The 20,306-nt window shown below is 41.0% G+C and overlaps 1 protein-coding gene across 5 annotated transcripts in view; it reads left to right on the top strand.

Moving 5' to 3' along the window:
- Positions 1–20,306, top strand: part of Tbc1d19 (TBC1 domain family member 19) — a 114,807-nt gene that overhangs the window by 26,430 nt on the left and 68,071 nt on the right. For all 5 annotated transcript variants that reach the window (XM_057772207.1, XM_057772206.1, XM_057772204.1 and 2 more), the window contains 6 exons: positions 9,787–9,861; positions 11,634–11,697; positions 13,206–13,252; positions 13,416–13,526; positions 17,205–17,277; positions 19,548–19,586. In XM_057772207.1, coding sequence (XP_057628190.1) covers positions 9,787–9,861; positions 11,634–11,697; positions 13,206–13,252; positions 13,416–13,526; positions 17,205–17,277; positions 19,548–19,586 — 409 coding nt within the window. The remainder of the gene's footprint in view (positions 1–9,786; positions 9,862–11,633; positions 11,698–13,205; positions 13,253–13,415; positions 13,527–17,204; positions 17,278–19,547; positions 19,587–20,306) is intronic.

Below are 20,306 nucleotides of genomic sequence, written 5' to 3' on the forward strand. Positions count from 1 at the left end.
CCTCAGAAATAGATTAAAATTTTTATTATGAAACTTTCAAATCATTCCTGCAGAAATCCTGTGCCCTCATCCCTCTGCTCCATAGCTGTTGTAGAAAGTGCTCTGCTGTGTCCAGTTGCCAGGTTCACAGTAGTATATATTAGCAAGAGTCTAACTTTTATTTTCATTAAAACCTCCTCCAAATCAGATGTTGATAGAAACAGTATAACAGAAACCATGGAGATTTTGAAGAAATATGTAGTATTTATTCTCAGTGGTATCTCTTAGGTCAGATAGTATTGAAGGCTTTTATGGGCCAGTCTTACAAGCCTCCTCTCAGGGTTCAAAGGAGACATTACCATAAGCAAAGGAACTAGGATCTGAGGGCTAAGGAAACCAGCTCACTGTTTTCTTCTCATTATCTGCCATTTATTGTTCTCTCGGCTGCAGAGTTTCCAGCTTATATACACATGCAGACACAATCAGCAATTCTCTGGCAACAGCAAGGGTACCAGGCATGCATTTCTCAGGGCCATGAAAACAGATAAGGGCTCACAAAGCAGGTGCCTGTATCTTACTTATTGGCTAAGGGGGGCATGACTTGTGAAACGTTTGGGCATATCTTAAGAGGCAAAACGGGTAAATAGAAGAAGGGACTATGATTTCTAAGGGGTAGAAAGGGATTTTGTTTGTTAAACTACACTCGTGTGGTTAGTTAGTTAGAAGTTTATAAACAGATAAATGTAGGAAAGGGGAGAAAACGCGGCAGCACCGTGCACTTTCTAAGCCCTTTCTTCAGTGGTGGCTGGGAGCTCAGCCTGCTGTCCAGGGCAGCTGGGGTAATCTGCTAGAGGAAAATGGGTGCTGTTTGATCTGTATTAGCATTTCCACCAAATGTTAGCTGATTAAAGGGAGTCTCTCAGCTCTAGAGATTACACCTAAATTGGCTAGATCAAAGGGAAAAGCTATGGCTACTTAGTGTAAAATTCAGCCTCGGGTTAAGCAGCAGGTGCTTTTTCTCACTGACACCCACATGAGAAGGAATTCCTTTTTCCAGGGCTGGATAAGTGAGCCATAGCTTTTCCCTGTATCTTTAGAAGTAAAGGCACAAGCAGTTAATTTCCTAGACTAAGACCTTGTATCAATAAAACTGAGGTGAAGGTAAGTAGGAGAGCAGGGGTAAACTGAAGCTGCTGTCTCCCAAGTCAGCTGCGGGAGAATTCAAGGCACCCAGTATATATTCTATATATCACAGTTAGCCAGCCAGATGAGAAGCCATCTTCCAGACTACCCACACATATATGTGCCTAGTAGATGGAATATCTTCATGCGATAAACACACAAAGCTTTCCTTAGGGAAGAGATGAAGTGACTCATGAGAGAAATTACAGAGATGAGCAATTGATTTCCACAGTCAGTAACTCAGTGGCCTTGCCAGGTAAGGCCAGAACCACTCTGCTGGTAGCCGGGCCTGTTGACTGCTAGTTACCCTGCTGTACCTCTCATGGCCCTTGGCCAGACTACTTCTTACCAGGGAGAGGCGTAGGAATTTTAGAACTATAAGTAAAGAATATGAAGATGCATATAAAATGACAGAATAGAAACCATAGAAAGTATCAGGAGGTCATTCCAGTGACTAAAATTCTGAAATCACCACATTAATTTTTTCACAGCTTTTATTCCCAACATAAATGAGGGGGAAAGGTAACAAGTCTTTATTAACATGATACAAAGGATAACACACACAGTCGATTGCTTTATCACTCTGAGATTCATTAGCATTCTGTTGTCTAGGTAGTGAAGATGCTCTAGGTCACAGATCCTGAAGGTTGCCCTTCCCCAGGTGACCTCAGTTACAAAAGAAGGAGCAGAAGTATGTTTGCATATCCTGACCGCCTGTCAGGATTGAATGGAGCTATCTTAATGTCAAAAGAACCAAGCAATCACATCCTGAGTTGGGATGGGCAACTATGCTTGTCGATCATTTGAGTAATCCAAACTCTGTGACCACCAGACAAAGTGGAAGTGGGTCCACACTTCTCAGCCTCCACAAAATAGTATTTATTTATTTATTTGTATAAAAGTATTATAGTTAAACATATTCATAGAAGAATTGTGTGGCTTTTGTTATAAAGATTTAAAGTAAACAAAAACTAGAAGGTAAGTGTAATGGATTATTAAAAATTGCTGCGGATCCTCGAGTAGTTTGCTGCAGGATCCCAGCGGGCAGGCAGTGGGCAGGGGATCCTGAGAGCAACCAGTCCTAGGCAGGGACTGTGCAAGAGACCACGCCGCAGGTCTCAGAAGGTGGCTGGTCCCCAGTGGCATCCCCTGCGGCATCCTCAGCAGCTGAGCCACGTGGTGGTGGTGGGTGAGAGACAGACAGATAGGCACACCATGTAGAGTGAGGTTGGATTTAGAGAGAGAGAGAGAGAGAGAGAGAGAGAGAGAGAGAGAGAGAGAGAGAGAGAGAGCTGTTTCTCCAAGAGAAGGATGGAAAGGAGAAAACTCAGGCTGGAAGCTTAAGATCAGCTTGCCACAGTGGATGGGAGAGGGAGTGGGCGTGGCTTGTCTCTTAAAGAGACAGATCATTACATTCTCATCCCTTTTTTTATAATAAAAAGGTGGGAGGCTAGGCACCACAGGTTAAAGGAATTGGAGCAGCAGATTCTTAAGATTTCTTCCTGCTTATTTGTGGGTGTCTAAATATTTTTTAATAGCATAATTCTTTTTTTCATATATATATATATATATATATATATATATATATAATTGATTTTTATTGAGCTCTACATTTTTCTCTGTTCCCATCCCTGCCTCTCCCTGTAACATGAGGGCCAGGCTTGTTGGGGTTTTTGTCCTGCCCAGTTCCCACAGCTGGTAAGTCCCAAAGAAATAACACAGTGAGTCTGCATTAGATATAAACTGATTGGCCCATTAGCTCAGGCTTCTTATTACCTCTGGTAACTTATATTAGCTTATTATTCTTATCTATGTTAGCCACAAGGCTCGGTACCTTTTTCAGCGGGGCAGGTCACATCCTGCTTCTTTCATGGTCTGGGAAGGACTGCCAAAAGAAGCTTCCTTCTTCCCAGAATACTCCTGTTCTCATCGCCCTGCCTCTACTTCCTATCTGGTTGACCCGCCTATACTTCCTGCCTGGCCAATCAGCATTTATTTAAAACATGATTGACAGAATACAGACAATTATCCCGCACCACTTCAACTACTTTTCCCCTCTCCTTCTACCCTCTACCAAGGTCCCCATGCTTCCAATTTACTCAGGAGATCTTGTCTTTTTCTACTTCCCATGTAGATTAGATCCATGTATGTCTCTCTTAAGGTCCTCATTGTTGTCTAGGTTCTCTGGGATTGTGATTTTTTTGTATGCTGCTTTTCTTTGCTTTAAGTTTAAAAACCACTTATGAGTGAGTGCATGTGATAATTGCCTTTCTGGGTCTGGGTTACCTCGCTCAAAATGATATTTTCTAGTTCCATCCATTTGCCTGCCAATTTCAAGATGTTGTTATATTTTTCTGCTGTTTAGTACTCTATTGTGTAAATGTACCACATTTTCCTTATCTATTCTTCAGTCAAGAGTCATTTAGGTTGTTTCCAGGTTCTGGCTATGGCAAACAACGCTGCTATGAACATAGTTGATCACATGTCCTTGTAGCACAATTGAGCATCCTTTGGATATCCAAAAGTGGTATTACTGGGTCTTGAGGAAGGTTGTTTCCTAATTTTCTGAGAAATCACCACACTGAGGTCCAAAGGGGCTGGACCAGCTTGCACTCCCATAGGTTCTTTGCTAATTTCATGTCACACACCCCAATCCTTCTTACCTCCCAGTGTCTCTATATCCACATCCCCTCAAAGGAAACTCCTCTAAGAATTAATTAAGAACAAAACAAACAAAAACCTCACCTCCCTCCTCTGTCTTTCCAATACCTCTTAATTCATCTTAGTGGCATTGGGTGCTGTGGTTTGTCATGTAGTATACCCTTTTGTTAAATCAGCCTCACCAACAAAATTTTCATTTCAAATATGAGTCATTGGTCTAGTTCAACGCCTCTGGCACACTATCATCACTAGACCCTCACCAAAACTTCTTTCAGATATTCTGCTGTTGCTCTGAGTCATGGGGATTCTGTGGCTATTGTTCTGCAGGACAAGTCCCTTACCAGCTCCATCAGGTCATAGATGTTAGGGTAGGCCAACTCAAGGCCTAGAATGTGGGCCTCGGTGGTAGCTGTGCTTGTCAGTCCAGGGTACTGGAACCATCCCCTCAGGCAAGGGGCAGAGCCAGCTTTCCTAGGCCTATGCCATGGGGCCAGTTCTCCCATGCCTGTGATGAGGGGTGGGGCCATCTCTCCCCAGTTTGGCAGGGGGAGGAGTAAGTATAGGGAGAAGAGGCAGCTCTCTCATGAGGGACAGGGCTAGCTTTCCTGCTGCAGCATTTAGCCAGGGGCAGGGCCAGCTATCCCAGGGCCAGTAAGGGGCAGGACTGGTCCAACATGGCCCTCTACAGCACCTCATATCCAGAGGTCCTCATGGCCCCAGTTTGCCATGCAGGCCAATCAGATTGTCATGGCCCTGGTGGCAGCATGGCCCTTGGACACCAACATGGCCACAGACCCCAGCACCTGTGTGGCCTTTGATGATAACATGGACTATGAATGGACATAGTCACAGACCCCAGCTGTGGTAGGAGAGTAGACCCAGATCTGTTTCTTGGCAGCAGCCTGGGCTTGGATATGTTTATTTTTTTTTAAAAAAACAAAACATTTTTTTCTTGAGGCAGGGTCCTACTATGTAGCCCTGACTAGTTTGAAATTTACTGATCTCAAACTCACAGAGATACATCTGCTTTTGCCTCTGTAGTTTTGGGATTAAACATATGCATCACCATGCCTGGCAGAAATTTTTAATTAATTAATATAGAAAAATTATCAGTTTTAGCATGTTAGACCTGAGAAACAAAGTGCAGAGGTTCAAGCATGACCGGAAGAGGAGGTAGACAGGTGTGATAGTTTGACTGCAATTGGTCCCCATAAGCTCATAGGGAGTGCTACTATTAGGAGGTGTGGCCTTGTTGGAGGAAGTGTCACTGTGGGGGCGGGCTTTGAGGTTTCCTATGCTCAGGATGCTGCCCAGTGTCTCAGTCAACTTCCTGTTGCCTAGAAGATGTAGGACTCTCAGCTACTTCTCCCGCACTGTCTGTATGCCACCATGCTCCCCACCATGATGACAATGGACTAAACCTCTGAAACTGTAAGCCACCCTAGTTTAATGTTTTCCTTTGTAAGAGTTGCCGTGGACATAGCATCTCTTCACAGCAAAAAAAAAAAAAAACAAACCCCACAAACCTAACTAAGGCAAATAGTCACTTCTTCATCCCTGAAACTGCAGTGCTAACTCTGAATGGTAACATTATTCTGTCTATGATGGATTCTGTTTTATTATTTCAGACTCAGGATTTGTCACACAGCAGCCTCCAGGCTCAGTGCCACCTATGGTTTATTTATTTATTTATTTATTTATTTATTTATTTATTTTTTTAAAGGTTTGTTTTGTTTACAGTGTTCTGTCTGCATGTATGCCTGCAGGCCAGAAGAGGGCGCCAGACCTCATTACGGATGGTTGTGAGCCACCATGTGGTTGCTGGAAATTGAACCCAGGACCTCTGGAAGAACAATCAGTGCTCTTAACCTCTGAGCCATCTCTCCAGTTCCCCCACCTATGGTTTAGAACTAACAATGCAGCCTGCCACTTATGATTTAGGACTAACAATATAGCCTGCCACCTATGGTGTAAAACTAACAAAGGCTAGTTTTACACATGTTTGTAACTGACTGCAAAGCAAATTAAGAATAATATTAATAACTGTGTTTTGTACACAAAAAGAATGGCCACAACTGAAGGCTGATAAGATAAACACTGGTGGGGTGGTGGCAGCCTGAATTCAAATTCTGTCACCAGTGGGGTGACAGAAACCAGGGAAGGAAGAGGGCCAAGGATGAGATACATCTTTAGAGAATGGTTGCTAGTGACCCAGTTCCACCAGCTCATCTGTCTCCTACTTGCACCGCTTCCCAATAATACAATAGTATTATGCATCTTTAAAGGAATAATTTATCAGTTATCTCAGAGGCCTTATGATCTGTTCACTTTTGAGCTCATGGAGTCATCTCATATTTAAACTGTAACATTTCACTCCCTAGCTCCTAAAAGTTCTTGTTCTTCTCATAAGGTGACATGGTGTTTAGTTCATCTTCAAGAGTCTTAACAATTTTATTATTGCCCAAACATCTCATTCTAAATCGTCCTCTAAGACTTAGGGAAAAGTCTTATCTGTCAACCCTTATAAAATTTAAAAAGCAAGTTATATGCTTACACAATGGTAAAGAGTGAACAATTCTATTCCAAAAGATAGTTACATACTTACACATGGTACAGAGTGAACAATTCTATTCCAAAATATATATGATAGGGTCATGGAAAGGAAGGATGAAACCAAAGCAAGACTGCAGCCCAGCAGAATATTAATCTGTCATCTGGGACACATGATGGTTTGATGTGAGCTCCAGATGGCGTGGGCAGCCCCACCACTGCAAGTGTTTCCAGCTGCAGTCCACATGGCTTCTCTCCTATGCTGGCTTTTCTCTCAGACATTCCACATTCCTGGCATCTGATGGTGGGAGTCCCTGCTGTATGCTGTGAATACCATTGGTGAATAAAGAAACTGCCTTGACCTGTTGATAGGGCAGAATTTAGGTTGGAGGGGAAAACTAAACTGAATGCTGGGAGAAAGAAGGGTAGAGTCAGAGAATTGTTATGGAGCCATTGCTAGAGTCAGACATGCTGAATCTTTGCCGGTAAGCCATTGCCACGTGACGATATATAGATTAATAGAAATGGGTTAAATTAAGATATAAGAGTTAGCCACTAAGTAGCTAGAGCTAATGGGCCAATCAGTGATTTAATTAATACAGTTTCTGTGTGATTATTTTGGGGCTAAGCAGCCGGGGACAAACAAGCACCTTCCTCCAACAGGCATATACTTATTTGAAATCTGGCTGGATGCCTCCATGACAAAAGGATTGCTTACATTTTGCATGCTTGCAAAGCCAGTATCCCATGAATGACAACAAGGTTGCCTCAACTTGAGTGATAACCAGGTCTCTCTGGACTGTACCTGCAGCAACCTCTGTCTCCCTGGCCAGCTGAGCACAGGGACTCTGTGCCAACAGCACCCTGTCTCATGGGCGCTCTATTCTCATGAGAAAAACCTTTCAAATGAATGTACCTTTTGTAATTTTGAGTTTGTCATAGGTGGGCTTTGGCCAGTTCCTGAGATGCCTTTAAGATGTCTGACTTGTCTCAATTTCAAATATCTGGCTTCTTTTTAATAGTGTGAATCTCTTCAGAAAACAAACCTGTCCTAATCCCAATTTTACATAGATTTTTCTGACTAAACGTCAATATTTGTAAATCATTCTGATCTGTTTCTTTTTCCTCCTGGTTCTTACCATAAACCACATGGTCAGATTTTCTCATAGTAATGACCCTATTCCTGGTACCAATTTTCTATTAGGTTTTTCATCACTGTGACAAATATCTGGGAGAAAAACTCAAGAGGAGGGGAAAGTTTGTGGCTCGCAGCTCCAAAAGCTTCAGAGCATGATCAGTTAGCTCCTGTGCTCTGGGCCATGGTATAGCAGAAGGCTGTTGAGGAACAGATTTTCTCACCTTACGTCAGATAGAAACAGATAAGGATAAGGGGTAGAGGACAGAACACATCTTTATAGGATGTATTCCCAGTGACCTAACTCCTCCCATTAGGACCTACCTCCTATCTTTCACTATCTTCCAATAATGAAATTTTATTATAAATCCATCAGTTTAATTCATTAGGGCAGAACCTTCAAGATCCAAGCACTTTCCCACTATTGACTCCCAGTTAATACATACCTTGTAGAGGAACATTTTGTATTCAAACCATAAGATTATTCTCCTAATGAATGTCAGTCTTCTTTTACTTCCTGTCCATAGAAAAGCCAGTTCAGTTCCTTGTCCTGTTGAGCACTTTTCTCCAGTTTCCATGAGTCTGGATCTCATGACTACCATTTTATCACGTTCCTTCTCTGCCTCCTAATCTTTTGCTCCTTTACACTTTTTTTGTTTGCTGTTCAAATCCTTGGTGTAATGGTACTTCTACTGTCTGTTGTCTCCTCTCAAACTGTTGACAACTTAGGGGTCAGAAAGTCACTTAGTTCTCTTAATAATTAGTCCAAAATCATTTATTTAATCTTTAATAGATTAATTTTCTGCCAGCTAGTAACTTAATACTTTTTACTTAGTATCTGGCTTCCATTTAGACTGTACCAAAACGTTACCATGCTTTGATGACTTACAATTCTGCTAGTGTCTCACTCAGCTTTAGTGTCTGTCCCTACCTTTGTTGAGAATGTTGTGATTGTCTCATAAACTAGGCCATTCAGTGCACCTCTGTGATCCCCAGTTGCCTAGGAAGTGGAGCTCCTAACCTAAAGCTTACCATTTAAGAACTTTCCCTCTCTGTCCTCGGCTTCTCCTTCCATGTTACTATTCTCTGCTGCTGAGTGATTGTCCTGTGCGCTCATCTAGGTCACTGTGTACTTTCCTTCTGCATTATGAACGCTGTTTGCCTTTTGTTTTTCTCTGTCCTGGCAAGAGCTTTCTGCTTACTTTGTGTTAACAAGATGCCATCTATTTTGTGAGGCTCAATTAAGGTGGCATCTTTTTTCTGATGTTGTTGTCCAGTACCCCCGTGAAAGGATTTGCCCCTCCCTTCCCTCACAGCTCTCTGCTTTATAGCCCTTAGCATAAGTTGAAGCAGCTCTTTCTCTGCACACCTTTCCGACCAGCTGTGTGCCCCCCAAAGAACACTTAAGGCATCTTTGCACCCATTGCGTCTGCTCTCCTGACTGTTATGCAGCAGGAACTTAGTTTATGTTGAACTAAGAATTACAGCTCTTCTGACTTCTAGAGTCACATAAGTTTGAACAACATTGGATTAAGTAAAATTTAAACATTTAAAATTTTATCCAGTATTATTTAAACTTCCTTGATTGTGAAACTCCATTTCTGTGTAAGAAGCCTTGGGAACTACTTTGGTGTATTCAAAGAAAGCAGTATATGAAGCAACTAGTACAAGTGCAGTGCTTGTAAGTGGATCAGTTTTCTTTTAAACTAGTGCTTGTAGCACACAGAGATCTGTGTGCTAGCAACTTAGGATTTCACATGTGGCCATTTGTCTAGTACTCATGGCAACTGATGAGGTGGTCACTGCCTCACTTCACCAGAGCAGTCATGGTAGACTGGACCTTGACCTAGACAGTATGTACTGGAGCCCATGCTTCCTGGTGGCATTCATTGAGCTCTTATCTGCTTATGGAAGCTCAAAATACACCATGTGAATGTCTGTCGGTCCCCAAAATGCCCAGTAGGACACCCTCACAATGCCTTAAAGGACTTATCACTAGGCTCTAGTTCTCAATAAGTTCCCTTTTCTCTCCACTGTGTTTGGCTCGGGTTCAAAACTTTAATATATGGGTGCAAGAACACTGACTATCCAAACTACAGCAGAATTAATGTCATAGCAGTAGGGACAGTACCTGATGCAGAGCGAGAAGTAATCAGTGTTTGTTGAGTGAACTAATGAGGACAACTATCTTTGTCATGTCTATGAATCTCATAATAATATCTTTTCTTATTAGAGTAGATATTGCTAATGAAAAACAATGATTGTTTCTTTTGTTTCAGGGAAGTTGGGAAAAAAGAATCTTGAAGAGTTTAAATAGTATGTGCACTGAGCTGAGTATCCCACTGGCACGAAAGGTAAATTGAACATTTTTAACATTTTCTGCTGAAATACTTTTGTGAGTTAAGTACTGAAAAATGTCACAAAGTTGTGTATTTGTTAGCCTTGTTAGTCTTCATTTACTGGTGTATCAGGTTTCTTTTTTTAATGAAAATCTGTAAGTGCCAAATGTTTATGTCTTAGACATACTCTTACTTTGTATAGCTCTAGTGATTGTTATAATAACCTATGCTATAGCTCTAGTGATTGTTATAGTGAACCTATGCTGTAGCTCTAGTGATTGTTATAATAACCTATGCTGTAGCTCTAGTGATTGTTATAGTGAACCTATGCTGTAGCTCTAGTGATTGTTATAATTACCTATGCTATAGCTCTAGTGATTGTTATAGTGAACCTATGCTGTAGCTCTAGTGATTGTTATAATAACCTATGCTGTAGCTCTATTGATTGTTATAGTGAACCTATGCTATAGCCCTAGTGATTGTTACAGTGAACCTATGCTGTAGCTCTAGTGATTGTTATAGTGAACCTATGCTGTAGCTCTAGTGATTGTTATAATGAACCTATGCTATAGCTCTAGTGATTGATTGTTATAATGAACCTATGCTATAGCCCTACTTAGACATTTGTCCCTTGTCTTAGTTACTTTGCTATTTTGTGCTAAAACAGTGTGACCAAGGCAAGTTATAGAAAGAAGGGTTTATTTGGAGCTTACTGACCCAGAAGGGTAGAGTCCATCACAGTGGGACGCATGGCAGGCCACAGGCAGGCGTTGTGATGGGAGCAGCAGCTGAGAGCGCTAGCAGGAATCAGAGAGCGAATTGGGAACTGTGCAAACCTTTATCTCACAAAGTGTGCACCCTCGGTGAAGGCCATACCCCTTAACCTCCACAAATAGCGCCACCAGTGGGAAGACCAAGTATTCCAATGCCCGAGACTTTAGGGGCCATCTCATTCAAACCACCACAGCCGTAAGGAGTGAGTGTACCTTCAAGATTTTAATGATATCTAGTTTTTGTACATTTTGAGTTGGTGAACACAGGAGCACTATTCCTCGAAGGCCTTGATGACTGCAATCCTGTCATTGGCAATAGGATAAGACTGTCCAATGTTAGTAGAAGGAATGTAGAATAATTTGTTGTATCTCTGCAGACATCGGGTTATATTTAGTTCTAGTCCTTACTTAATGGTGGGAGAGGTAGGAAATAAGAGAAAAGTCACAGGGAGTCTGTTCTAGATGCTGTGGATGCTGACCAGTAGGAGGGAATGAGTTTCCCTTCAGCTGCTTCTCTGCCTGCCAGTTATCCTCCACTATTGAGGAGATCGGGAGCATAGACTTTTGATGAGAGCCAAGGAGAACTCACCAGGGTAGTATATAGAAAAAACTTAGATGAAAATCTGTCTGGATATGTAGTGGGATACCATACTGTCTTGCACATCAGAAGACCATGCTACTGATTCTGTCGTATTTCCTCAGCCTGTCCTCTTGCCACGCGTCTCTGAGCTTGCTGATGGGCTGAGAACCATAGGATATGATGTGGCAGAGGAGCAGGCAGTTCTTTGTGAGGTTTACTGGCCAGTCTGATCATTTACCTTTTCTTCTTGGACTCATTGGCACCACGTCCTAACTAAGCCATTGAGACTAGATATGTTTTAATAATTTTAAAAGTTAATTTAAGTGTAATTCCAAAGAAGTTTTCCATGTTTAATTTGTTTCTCATATGCTGTGGTACCTTTTTTAAACTTTTGAATAAGTTACTGATTTTGAAACTAATTAAAAAATTTTTAGAGACCAGTTGGAGAACAGAAAGAACTCCTGAATAAATGGAATGAAATGGGGACTGACGAGCCAGGTATGCGAAGGACTGCCTACAGGATTTGTCTTTTGAGTGAAATAATGTACTGCTTCCTTTGAAGGTGTAGCAACCTTCCAGCTCCACTAACCCCCGCTGTCTGATTTGTTGGTTTCTAGTTTGCAGCTTAAGAATTCCCAACTTTAGGCTGTGTTTTCTATTGTTTAGCCAACATTAAATCACTTTTTGTTTTTTTCAAATATCATTTTAAAACATTTTTATTAAAAACATATATAATCTTTTTATCTCCTCTTCTATGATGTTCCCTTAGGTGTAGCAGTTTTGTTAGTAGATTTATCAACTGGGGGAAAGATTGTAAAAGACAGACAACCAAGAGATCTGCTGTGAGATTCTATCTTCTATATAGGACAGGGAAGCTGTACCCATGAAATGACAACAACACGGCAGGGTGGCCTAAACAAGACCTGAACAAGGACAACACTAGTTGCTATGCCAACATGGATGGGGGAAAATCTCATGAAGACCCCACTCCTAAAGAAAGGACTGTAGACGGTTAAGATCTGCTAAGAGACAGGGAAAACTGGCCTTCCCTAGGGATGCCACAAGCAGTTATCTAATATGGAGTATTCTGCCCTAAAACCATGCTTATCAGCAACACTAAATGAACTTGCTTGGTTGTGTATATAGATTTATATGTATATATGCATGTAACAATAATAATTAAAGAGAAAAGACAATAGAGATCATACATGAAAGCAGAAGGAGGGCTTGGAGCTAGAGAGATTGGGACAGTGGGGACAGGGATAATGATAGGGGATTGAAGTAATGAGAATATGCTATTCCCATGTATGAAATGTCATAACGAAGTCCATCAGTTTGTGCAATTAATAAATGCTGAAATAAAAAAACAGGTAAATAAAATTCATTCAATAGCTTCCTGAGACTTGTCTTTAGTGAAAGTGGAAATTCTGTATGGTTAATTTGGTGAGATGCTAAGGAGATTGACCAATGAAAAGTAAATGTCAAGAATTAAAATGGTTTTAAATTGTATTTTATCTCACTTTAAATTTAATATATAGCCAGATTTAGAACTATATAATGAGTAACAACTGTGTGTTGTAGATGCCTATAATTACGTGGACAGATGTATACATGAGTGCCCATGTTTTGTGGCCCCCACTGTTCAAGCTAGTCTGCAAGCCAGACAAGCATTTCCTATGATAGGAAGTGTTGTACCTGAAATCAGGGAAGTTAGGCACAAGCGGATGGTTTCACTGCGAATGCATTATTAGTATTCTAAATATTTTGAAAATTCTCATACAGAATCTTTATATGAAACTTCTAAGATTTTCTATAATATGTTGTTTAAGTTGTCAAGGACTGTGTTTTTATTTCTGTGTTCCCAGTGTTTCACACATTGTACAACAAATAATCAATACTTAATACATATGTGCTTCACTTCTATAGAAATACAGTAAAGTGACATTAATATTTATTGTTCATCTCATGTATTAACTGAAATTTTGTTTTACTCTAACTCATCCCAGATTTAAGCCTTTTTCGGCCTGTTTATGCTCCTAAGGACTTTCTTGAGGTATGTTCTGTGGGATAGATATGCAAATATGATGGGTGTAGTTGAAGGCTGTGCATGACCCAAAATGACTTTTTAACATATGGCTTTACAACAAGAATTACCATGTTTGGCAAGGGCAAACCTATACAAAAAAACTAACCAGGCTTGTTGTTTACTTTTAAAGGTATTAATTAATCTCCGCAACCCAAATTATGAAAATGGTGATTCTCTTAGTTTTAGGACTCATTTGGGTTTAATCCAAGTTCCTCTGAAAGTAAAAGACATCCCTGAATTGGTAAGTATTAACATTGAAGAATAAATTAATGTTCTAATAACCACTAGAAAAATATTTTGATGTAGCATATATCTGTTGTAAGAAGTCATGGACATATTAGCCAATTCCTAATTTGACAACTTTTAGCTTGAAACATGCACATAGAAAGAGCAAGTTTTCTGTAAGCCAAAGCAAGCTTACATTGACCTATAAATGCTTTGCCCATTACTTCAATAAAGAGCAAATTTTTATGAGGGAGTTTGCTGGGTCTCAGGTGTCTGATGTGTAACTGTAAATTGGAACAAATATAAGGTTTATCGAAAGATATTTAAGAAAGCACATGCTATTTAATTTAATCAACTTTCCTGGAGCCCAGAACATGGTGAGACACTAAGAGAAACTGCATTTGCTCAGAAACCCATCTTTTTGGGGTGGCATCAGTTTTTAAAATTAATTTGGAGATTTCCTGATGGCGGAGCTATGTTGTCATCACTCCTTCTGTCACTCATTCCAAAACAATAAAGGACGCAGCGCTGTCGGCACGTCTGTGGTGACACTCTGAACTTTAAAGATGAGCAGAGGTTGTGATAAATAACGTAAAGCCAGAGAAGTCAGACCAGACGGGAAGTGTGGGTGAGAGGTGCGTGCGCTCCACTCCGTCTGCGGGCTCCACGTCTTCCAGTCTGCGATCTGCTGCATCCGGCTAGATCTGGACTATTCTCCATTTGCCGGCAGGCCTCCTGTTATTTTGTCACTAGAAAGATGATTTTGGAGGGACACTTGAAAGGCGTCAGCAGGAGAAGGTTGGTCCCCGTGTATAATAATGTTGTTCACAGCCCAGCTCTGGCCTGCTCTTCTTGGCAGTTTTTTTCCCACCCTGGTCTTGATCGTGGCCTTGAGCACTGGAGGACACTTTTCTGATTCTTACTTGTGTTTAGTTCACGCTCCTAGAAGCCATGGTTGCTTTCTGTGTTTGCCACTCCTGTTTTTTCCTCTTGACATCTGTGGCATGTCTTTTCTTTCTTCAGTAGATATGGACTGACAAAAGAAGCAAATGGTTTTCTTTGTAGAACCTTGGGAAGGCTCAAGGGTCAGAGATACCATGGGTCCTCGCCAAGGCAACCTGTAGGCTGAGAGTGGAGGCTCTGTGGAGGACTGTCTCGCAGAACTCCTGCCCACTCCAGAGTCAAACCTCTGATGTGCAGAAGGAAGAGAGACGTCATTCACACAGGGATCAAGTGAAGTCTCTGGAGTAGTGAGACTGCTATTCTTATCCCTGCTGCTATGCTTTCCAACCCTCCACCTATTCTAGGGCACCAGAAAAGCTGGTGAAGGTTTGGAGAACCCTTATATACAGCACAATTGGCTGGCTAAGGAGTTGTCTAACAGAGTGGCCCACCACACTCTAGGGAAGTCTTTACTGCATAGCTCCCAATCATGTTTTTCTTGCTTTTTTCTCAGAGTGGAGTGATGATTAAAATTCCCAGATATTTAAACTGCTGCAGTTTGAGAGCATGAGGCAATGAGTTCAGAGACCAGAAAGAGGGGCACAGGGACAGAGAATGAGAGTGAATGAGCTTGAGACTGAATTTACAGAAGGACCACTAGTGGGTGTTATAGAACAGGCCCTGGCTTGGCCCCGTGTATAGTTTAGATTTATACAGTGACACAAGCAGAAAACAGCAAGCATGCTAGTGCTCCAGTCTTGGGTTGGTCTGTTTTGGGTGTCGGGAGAGTCTTTTCCCTTCTCTTTTTTTCTCTTCATTGACATTTCTAGAAATTCTCCTTTTCTATGGTTAGAATAGTATTTGTTGGGAAAAATAACAATTGCAGGTTCTACCCTGTGGTCTCTGATCTCCCAGTCATGGATTCTGACAAGGATTGTAGCATCAGGCATGACAGTCCCTCTGTGGAGCAGGCCCTCAAGTTCCATCAGAGAGTGGTTAGTTACAGCATAACAGTCACACCTCTATTGAACCAGTGGGGCGCGTCGTGCCTGCCAGGTCCGTGTGGTAGCATTCAGGGTATGGTTACTCCTCACCTGTAGTCATTAGGACGAGTCCCTGCCATCCTTTGACTGGGTCAGGGTGATTCTGACTCCGAATTCCTGAATTATGTACTCTTCCACATTACAAGGAAATTTCTAGAAATGGAGATCTACTATCTTTAAAGAGAGCTGGTGACTAATTTATTGGAGCAGCCAAATGGGACTAGACACTGGTGCTCAGTATTTGCTGGGCCAGGTGCTCTCATCAATACTGGGGAGCTCAGTACAAAGAGACAGTTCTCATCCTCAAAGTGCTACAGGCTAGTAGAGGGATGGACAGACAGGAAAAGGACAGCTCTAGTCTAGTCTAGATAAAGGCTGAGAAAAGATAATGTATTGAGAATTCCTTTTGCCAGCCTGGAACAGTAAGGAAGGTTTCTAAGGAGGCACACTCTCTATGGTCAGTTTTGATGGGAATCTGATTATCTGCTAATGTTGAGTGAAAAATAGTCCAGAGCGATGACATGGAAAATGGACACCCAGATCTCACATGTCCCAAGTAAAACGCTTCATCTTGACTACAGAACCCAGTATTGAAGTGTTTATTGGCCATAGATTTGTGTTTTAGTATCCAGATAAATGCTATTTTTAAACTGAGATGCATAATCATTAACAGTAATGATTCAGTGAAGGAAAAGTCATAAAGTACATGGAAGACAGTGGTTGAAATGGAAGAATCGTGAAACTTACTATCAGATAAAATCTGGAAAAATTAAAATTAGCTCAATTTTAAAGGAGAGTAAAGTATGGCTTACCAGTCAGAATAGTTATAAAGCACTAAAGCAACTATTAATAGAAATATTTAATTACTTGTAGAATAAAATAATATGATTAACATGGGGTTTTCTATGCTTACAAAATACAGATGTGATTATTGTCCTAGGACATTGCTAGATAAGTGAAGGAAGCTATTATGAATAATTCTAATTCATCCTTATTTTAGCTGAGCAATTAATAGTTGTTTTGCTCAAAAATGAACTTGTGGATATTTGTGGTTTGACTTCTTATCATCAGAATAAGATGCCAAATCATAGAAAACCCAGAAGTTTATGTTGGTAATTTTGGACAATGTTAAATAGAATTGCTAAGTGTGATGAGTGAGTGAGTGAGTGGCTCTGTGTGCACACGTGTGCGTGTGTGCATGGGGGGAGTCTGTGTGCATATGCTTGCTTGCTTGCTTTAGGAAAGGCTGGAGCATCACTATGCCTTGCTTACTATGCTGGTTTGTGTGTTACCTAAAGAGGAAAAATCAAGGAAAAAAATTTGAAGAAGACAGTGCCAGCATTCATACTACTAAATGTTCAAAGTAAAAATATTTAGAAAGGAAAAAGTGATAGAAAATATTACCAAAGCCCCTGCACTGGAAAAATACTGTATGTTTAAGTTTCTTTTTTCATTGTGTATACTGTTTCCCTAAATGCTATGACTCTTCTAGTCATGTTCATTTCCCATGAAAATGATATAGTGCCACCTGTGCAGTGTTCAGCTGAGCTCATTCTGTTCCCACTGCCCAGAGTCTTTTACTGTTCTTTTAGTGTTTAGTATTTGAATGAAACAGAGATTCATTTTACATGTGATTTTTTGACTTGTTTACCTTTTCTCACGCACCAGAGTCTGAGAGGTGTGCTAATTCTTCATATGTTATTTTTCAGAAAGAATGCTTTGTAGAACTTGGCTTAACTACAGGACAACTGGGTATAGATGATTCTACACAAGTGCCTCCTGGTTAGTATTTCCCATGTGACATTTAATTAGTGGCAAGTGATAGCTTCCAAGTACACAAGTCGTCCGTATGCAGGTCAGTGGTTTACAAAGTGGACACACCGTGCAACCCAATCAAGAAACAGCATGTTACAATAGCTTAGGACCCCCCTGCCTCGGGGGCACAGGTACAGAATCTGCCATCCCCATAGTAACAGCGATCCTGCCTGCAGCACCATAGGGTGACATGTTTGGAATTATTTGCTGCACCCACTTGTATCTGGTTTCTTCAGCTTACTATTATCTATAAGATACATAGTGTTATGCAGAAAAATTATTATTTCTCAATTTTTGTATTATGGTCCACCAGATGTAAATACTGCTGTCTAGCTTGTCTGATGTTGATGGCCATTTGAATTATTCCCACCATCTGGTTATCATCAATTGTTCTGCTGCGAATATTGTTTGCAGGCCATTTGATGTGTTGTACATCTCAGGGCACACCCCTGAGAGTGAATCATGTGCACACGCATGTCAGTAGACACTGCTAGTTTTCCAAAGTTACCATGCCAGCTTACACTCTCATCAACTTTGTATGAGATGTTCATTTGGTCCATACTTTTCTTCATTTAAAATTTCTAGTCTTAGCCGGGCGGTGGTGGCGCATGCCCTTAATCCCAGCACTCGGGAGGCAGAGTCAGGTGGATCTCTATAAGTTCGAGGCCAACCTGGTCTACAAGAGTTAGTTCCAGGACAGGTTCCAAAGCTACAGAGAAACCCTGCTTTGAAAAAAAAAAAGCAACAACAACAACAACAACAACAACAACAACAACAACAACAACCAGTCTTTTTTTGTTTTCACCACTGCAGTGGCTCCATCTTTTATATTCGTTCTATTTTTTTTTTTTTTTTTTTTGATGACTAATGTGGTCAAGCAGCTTTTTTATGTTTCCTGGTCAATTGATTGTTGATAAAGAAGCTTCTCAAACTCTTGGCCTTTTGTGTCTAGCAAGTGCCTTTCTCCGTAAGGCTGTCTTTATAAATTCTGGATATAAGCCCTCCGCCCCCCCCCCACGCACACAAAATACTCTAGAGACTTACCTTGTCAAAACTCCCTTGATGGCATTCTTTCATTTTTCTGTGAACAGAGTTTAATATGTCATAGTTAATGAGTCTGTTTACACTATGATTGACACTTTTTAAAAAGCAGCTGTTCCAGTGAAAGTTCTTAACCAGCATTCATGAGGCAGGGCTTCTACGTACAAAGGACAGGCTGTGTTAGACCTTGATGCGCAGGGGGAGTGGAGTTGAACTTGATCCATGATGCTAACATGGTTGTTAAAGTTTTTAATTCAAAGAATTTTTCTTTAATTTATCAACTATTTTGCATTATTTATGTAGTGTGTGGGTGCACACGCTTCTGTATGTATGTGTCTGTATAATTGTATGACTGTGTGTGAGGGTGCACACGCTTCTGTATGTGTGTGTCTGTATAATTGTATGACTGTGTGTGTGAGGGTGCACACGCTTCTGTATGTATGTGTCTGTATAATTGTATGACTGTGTGTGTGAGGGTGCACACGCTTCTGTATGTGTGTGTCTGTATAATTGTATGACTGTGTGTGTGAGGGTGCACACGCTTCTGTATGTATGTGTCTGTATAATTGTATGACTGTGTGTGTGAGGGTGCCCACAGAACCAGAGGCAGGCGCTAACTCCCTTGGAGCTGGAGTCTGCAGGTGGTTGGGAGCAGCCGACACGGGTTCTGTGAGCAGGTCTCAGGTCCTCTCCGATGAGCAGCAACAGCTCTGAGCCATCTCTCCAGCCACTGGAATGATGTTAAAAACAATCTTTCTTTAATTTTTCTAAATGTATAGAAATATCTTTGTATAAGAATATATTCTGTTTATCAAAAGAAAACTTATTGTGTCCATTTTTGTTCCCCAGTTCAGTGTGTGAACTCTCTTTTAGCTACCTAGGTGAAGGCTTTCTACATTTAGATTGCACATTTCAGTTTTCAGAGTAGAGTGGTAGTGTGGGATTGTGGTGCCTTTAACTCAGAAGGCTGAGGCAGCAGGGTTGTGAGCTGGAGACCACCCCAGCCTACCTAATGAGATTAAGACCAGCCTGGGCAGCAAGATTCAGCCATAAACAAACAAGTTCTTATGTTTTCTATGATAGTTATCTAACTTTAAAAATAATTAAAGTATCAGCACTGGGGAAAAATACTTCTTACTCTAAATGTAGTTGATCATGTGTGTGTCTAATCGTTTTATTTCTTTTAACATTTTTAGAACTTTTTGAAAATGAGCATGTACGTATTGGGCAAAAAGGTAAGTTCAATCAGGTTTATTAAGTTGTATAAAAATGAGACAGCTCTAGGTGACTGTCCCTGTGACAGAGCCTCGGCTGAAATTTGTTCTCTGTAAAGTGAAGCATGGGAGAGTCATAATATTTACCCGAGCAGGTAATCTACCAGGAATCTTGATTTAGAAGCAAATCAGTGTGTTAGCTGCCTTAGGCAGTGTGAATTAAGCACACAGCTGGTTCCTGAACAGGAAATGCATAAGCGTGAGCACTCAAGAGCAGAATTTCATCTTACCATCAAGCAGGCAGCTTCCTGTTTAATGCACCCACACACCTCTCATTAGTGCTAATGAGGGCATGCTCCTGCATCAGGAGAGGATGGAGCTCTTAAATCCCGCTGACAGCTCACAATGATAAGGCTTAATAAGCGTAGCGGGTCTCCATATCCTGGGGAACAATTGCTCATCTTTTGGGCACTCTTTTTCTTGTTTCTTTAAATCCTTTACTGTCTTTGAGGTGCAAAGAAGGCTGTGTGTCAGACCAAACCAGCAGTGACAGTTATTGTCATGTACTTCAGTTTTTCAAAGTCATCTTAATTTCAAAGACCTTTTTTTTTTTGTAGGCTTGGCCTCTTTCATTAAACATTCAGATAAAGAATGTTCTTTTAAAAATTATTATGCTCTTTTTGTTTCTTTTCATCATGTCTTTTTCATTTAGTAGAAAATTTCCTCTTCCCGTTAAGAGGA

This window comes from Chionomys nivalis, chromosome 6, assembly GCF_950005125.1.
Source record: "Chionomys nivalis chromosome 6, mChiNiv1.1, whole genome shotgun sequence".
Taxonomy (NCBI): Eukaryota; Metazoa; Chordata; class Mammalia; order Rodentia; family Cricetidae; genus Chionomys; species Chionomys nivalis.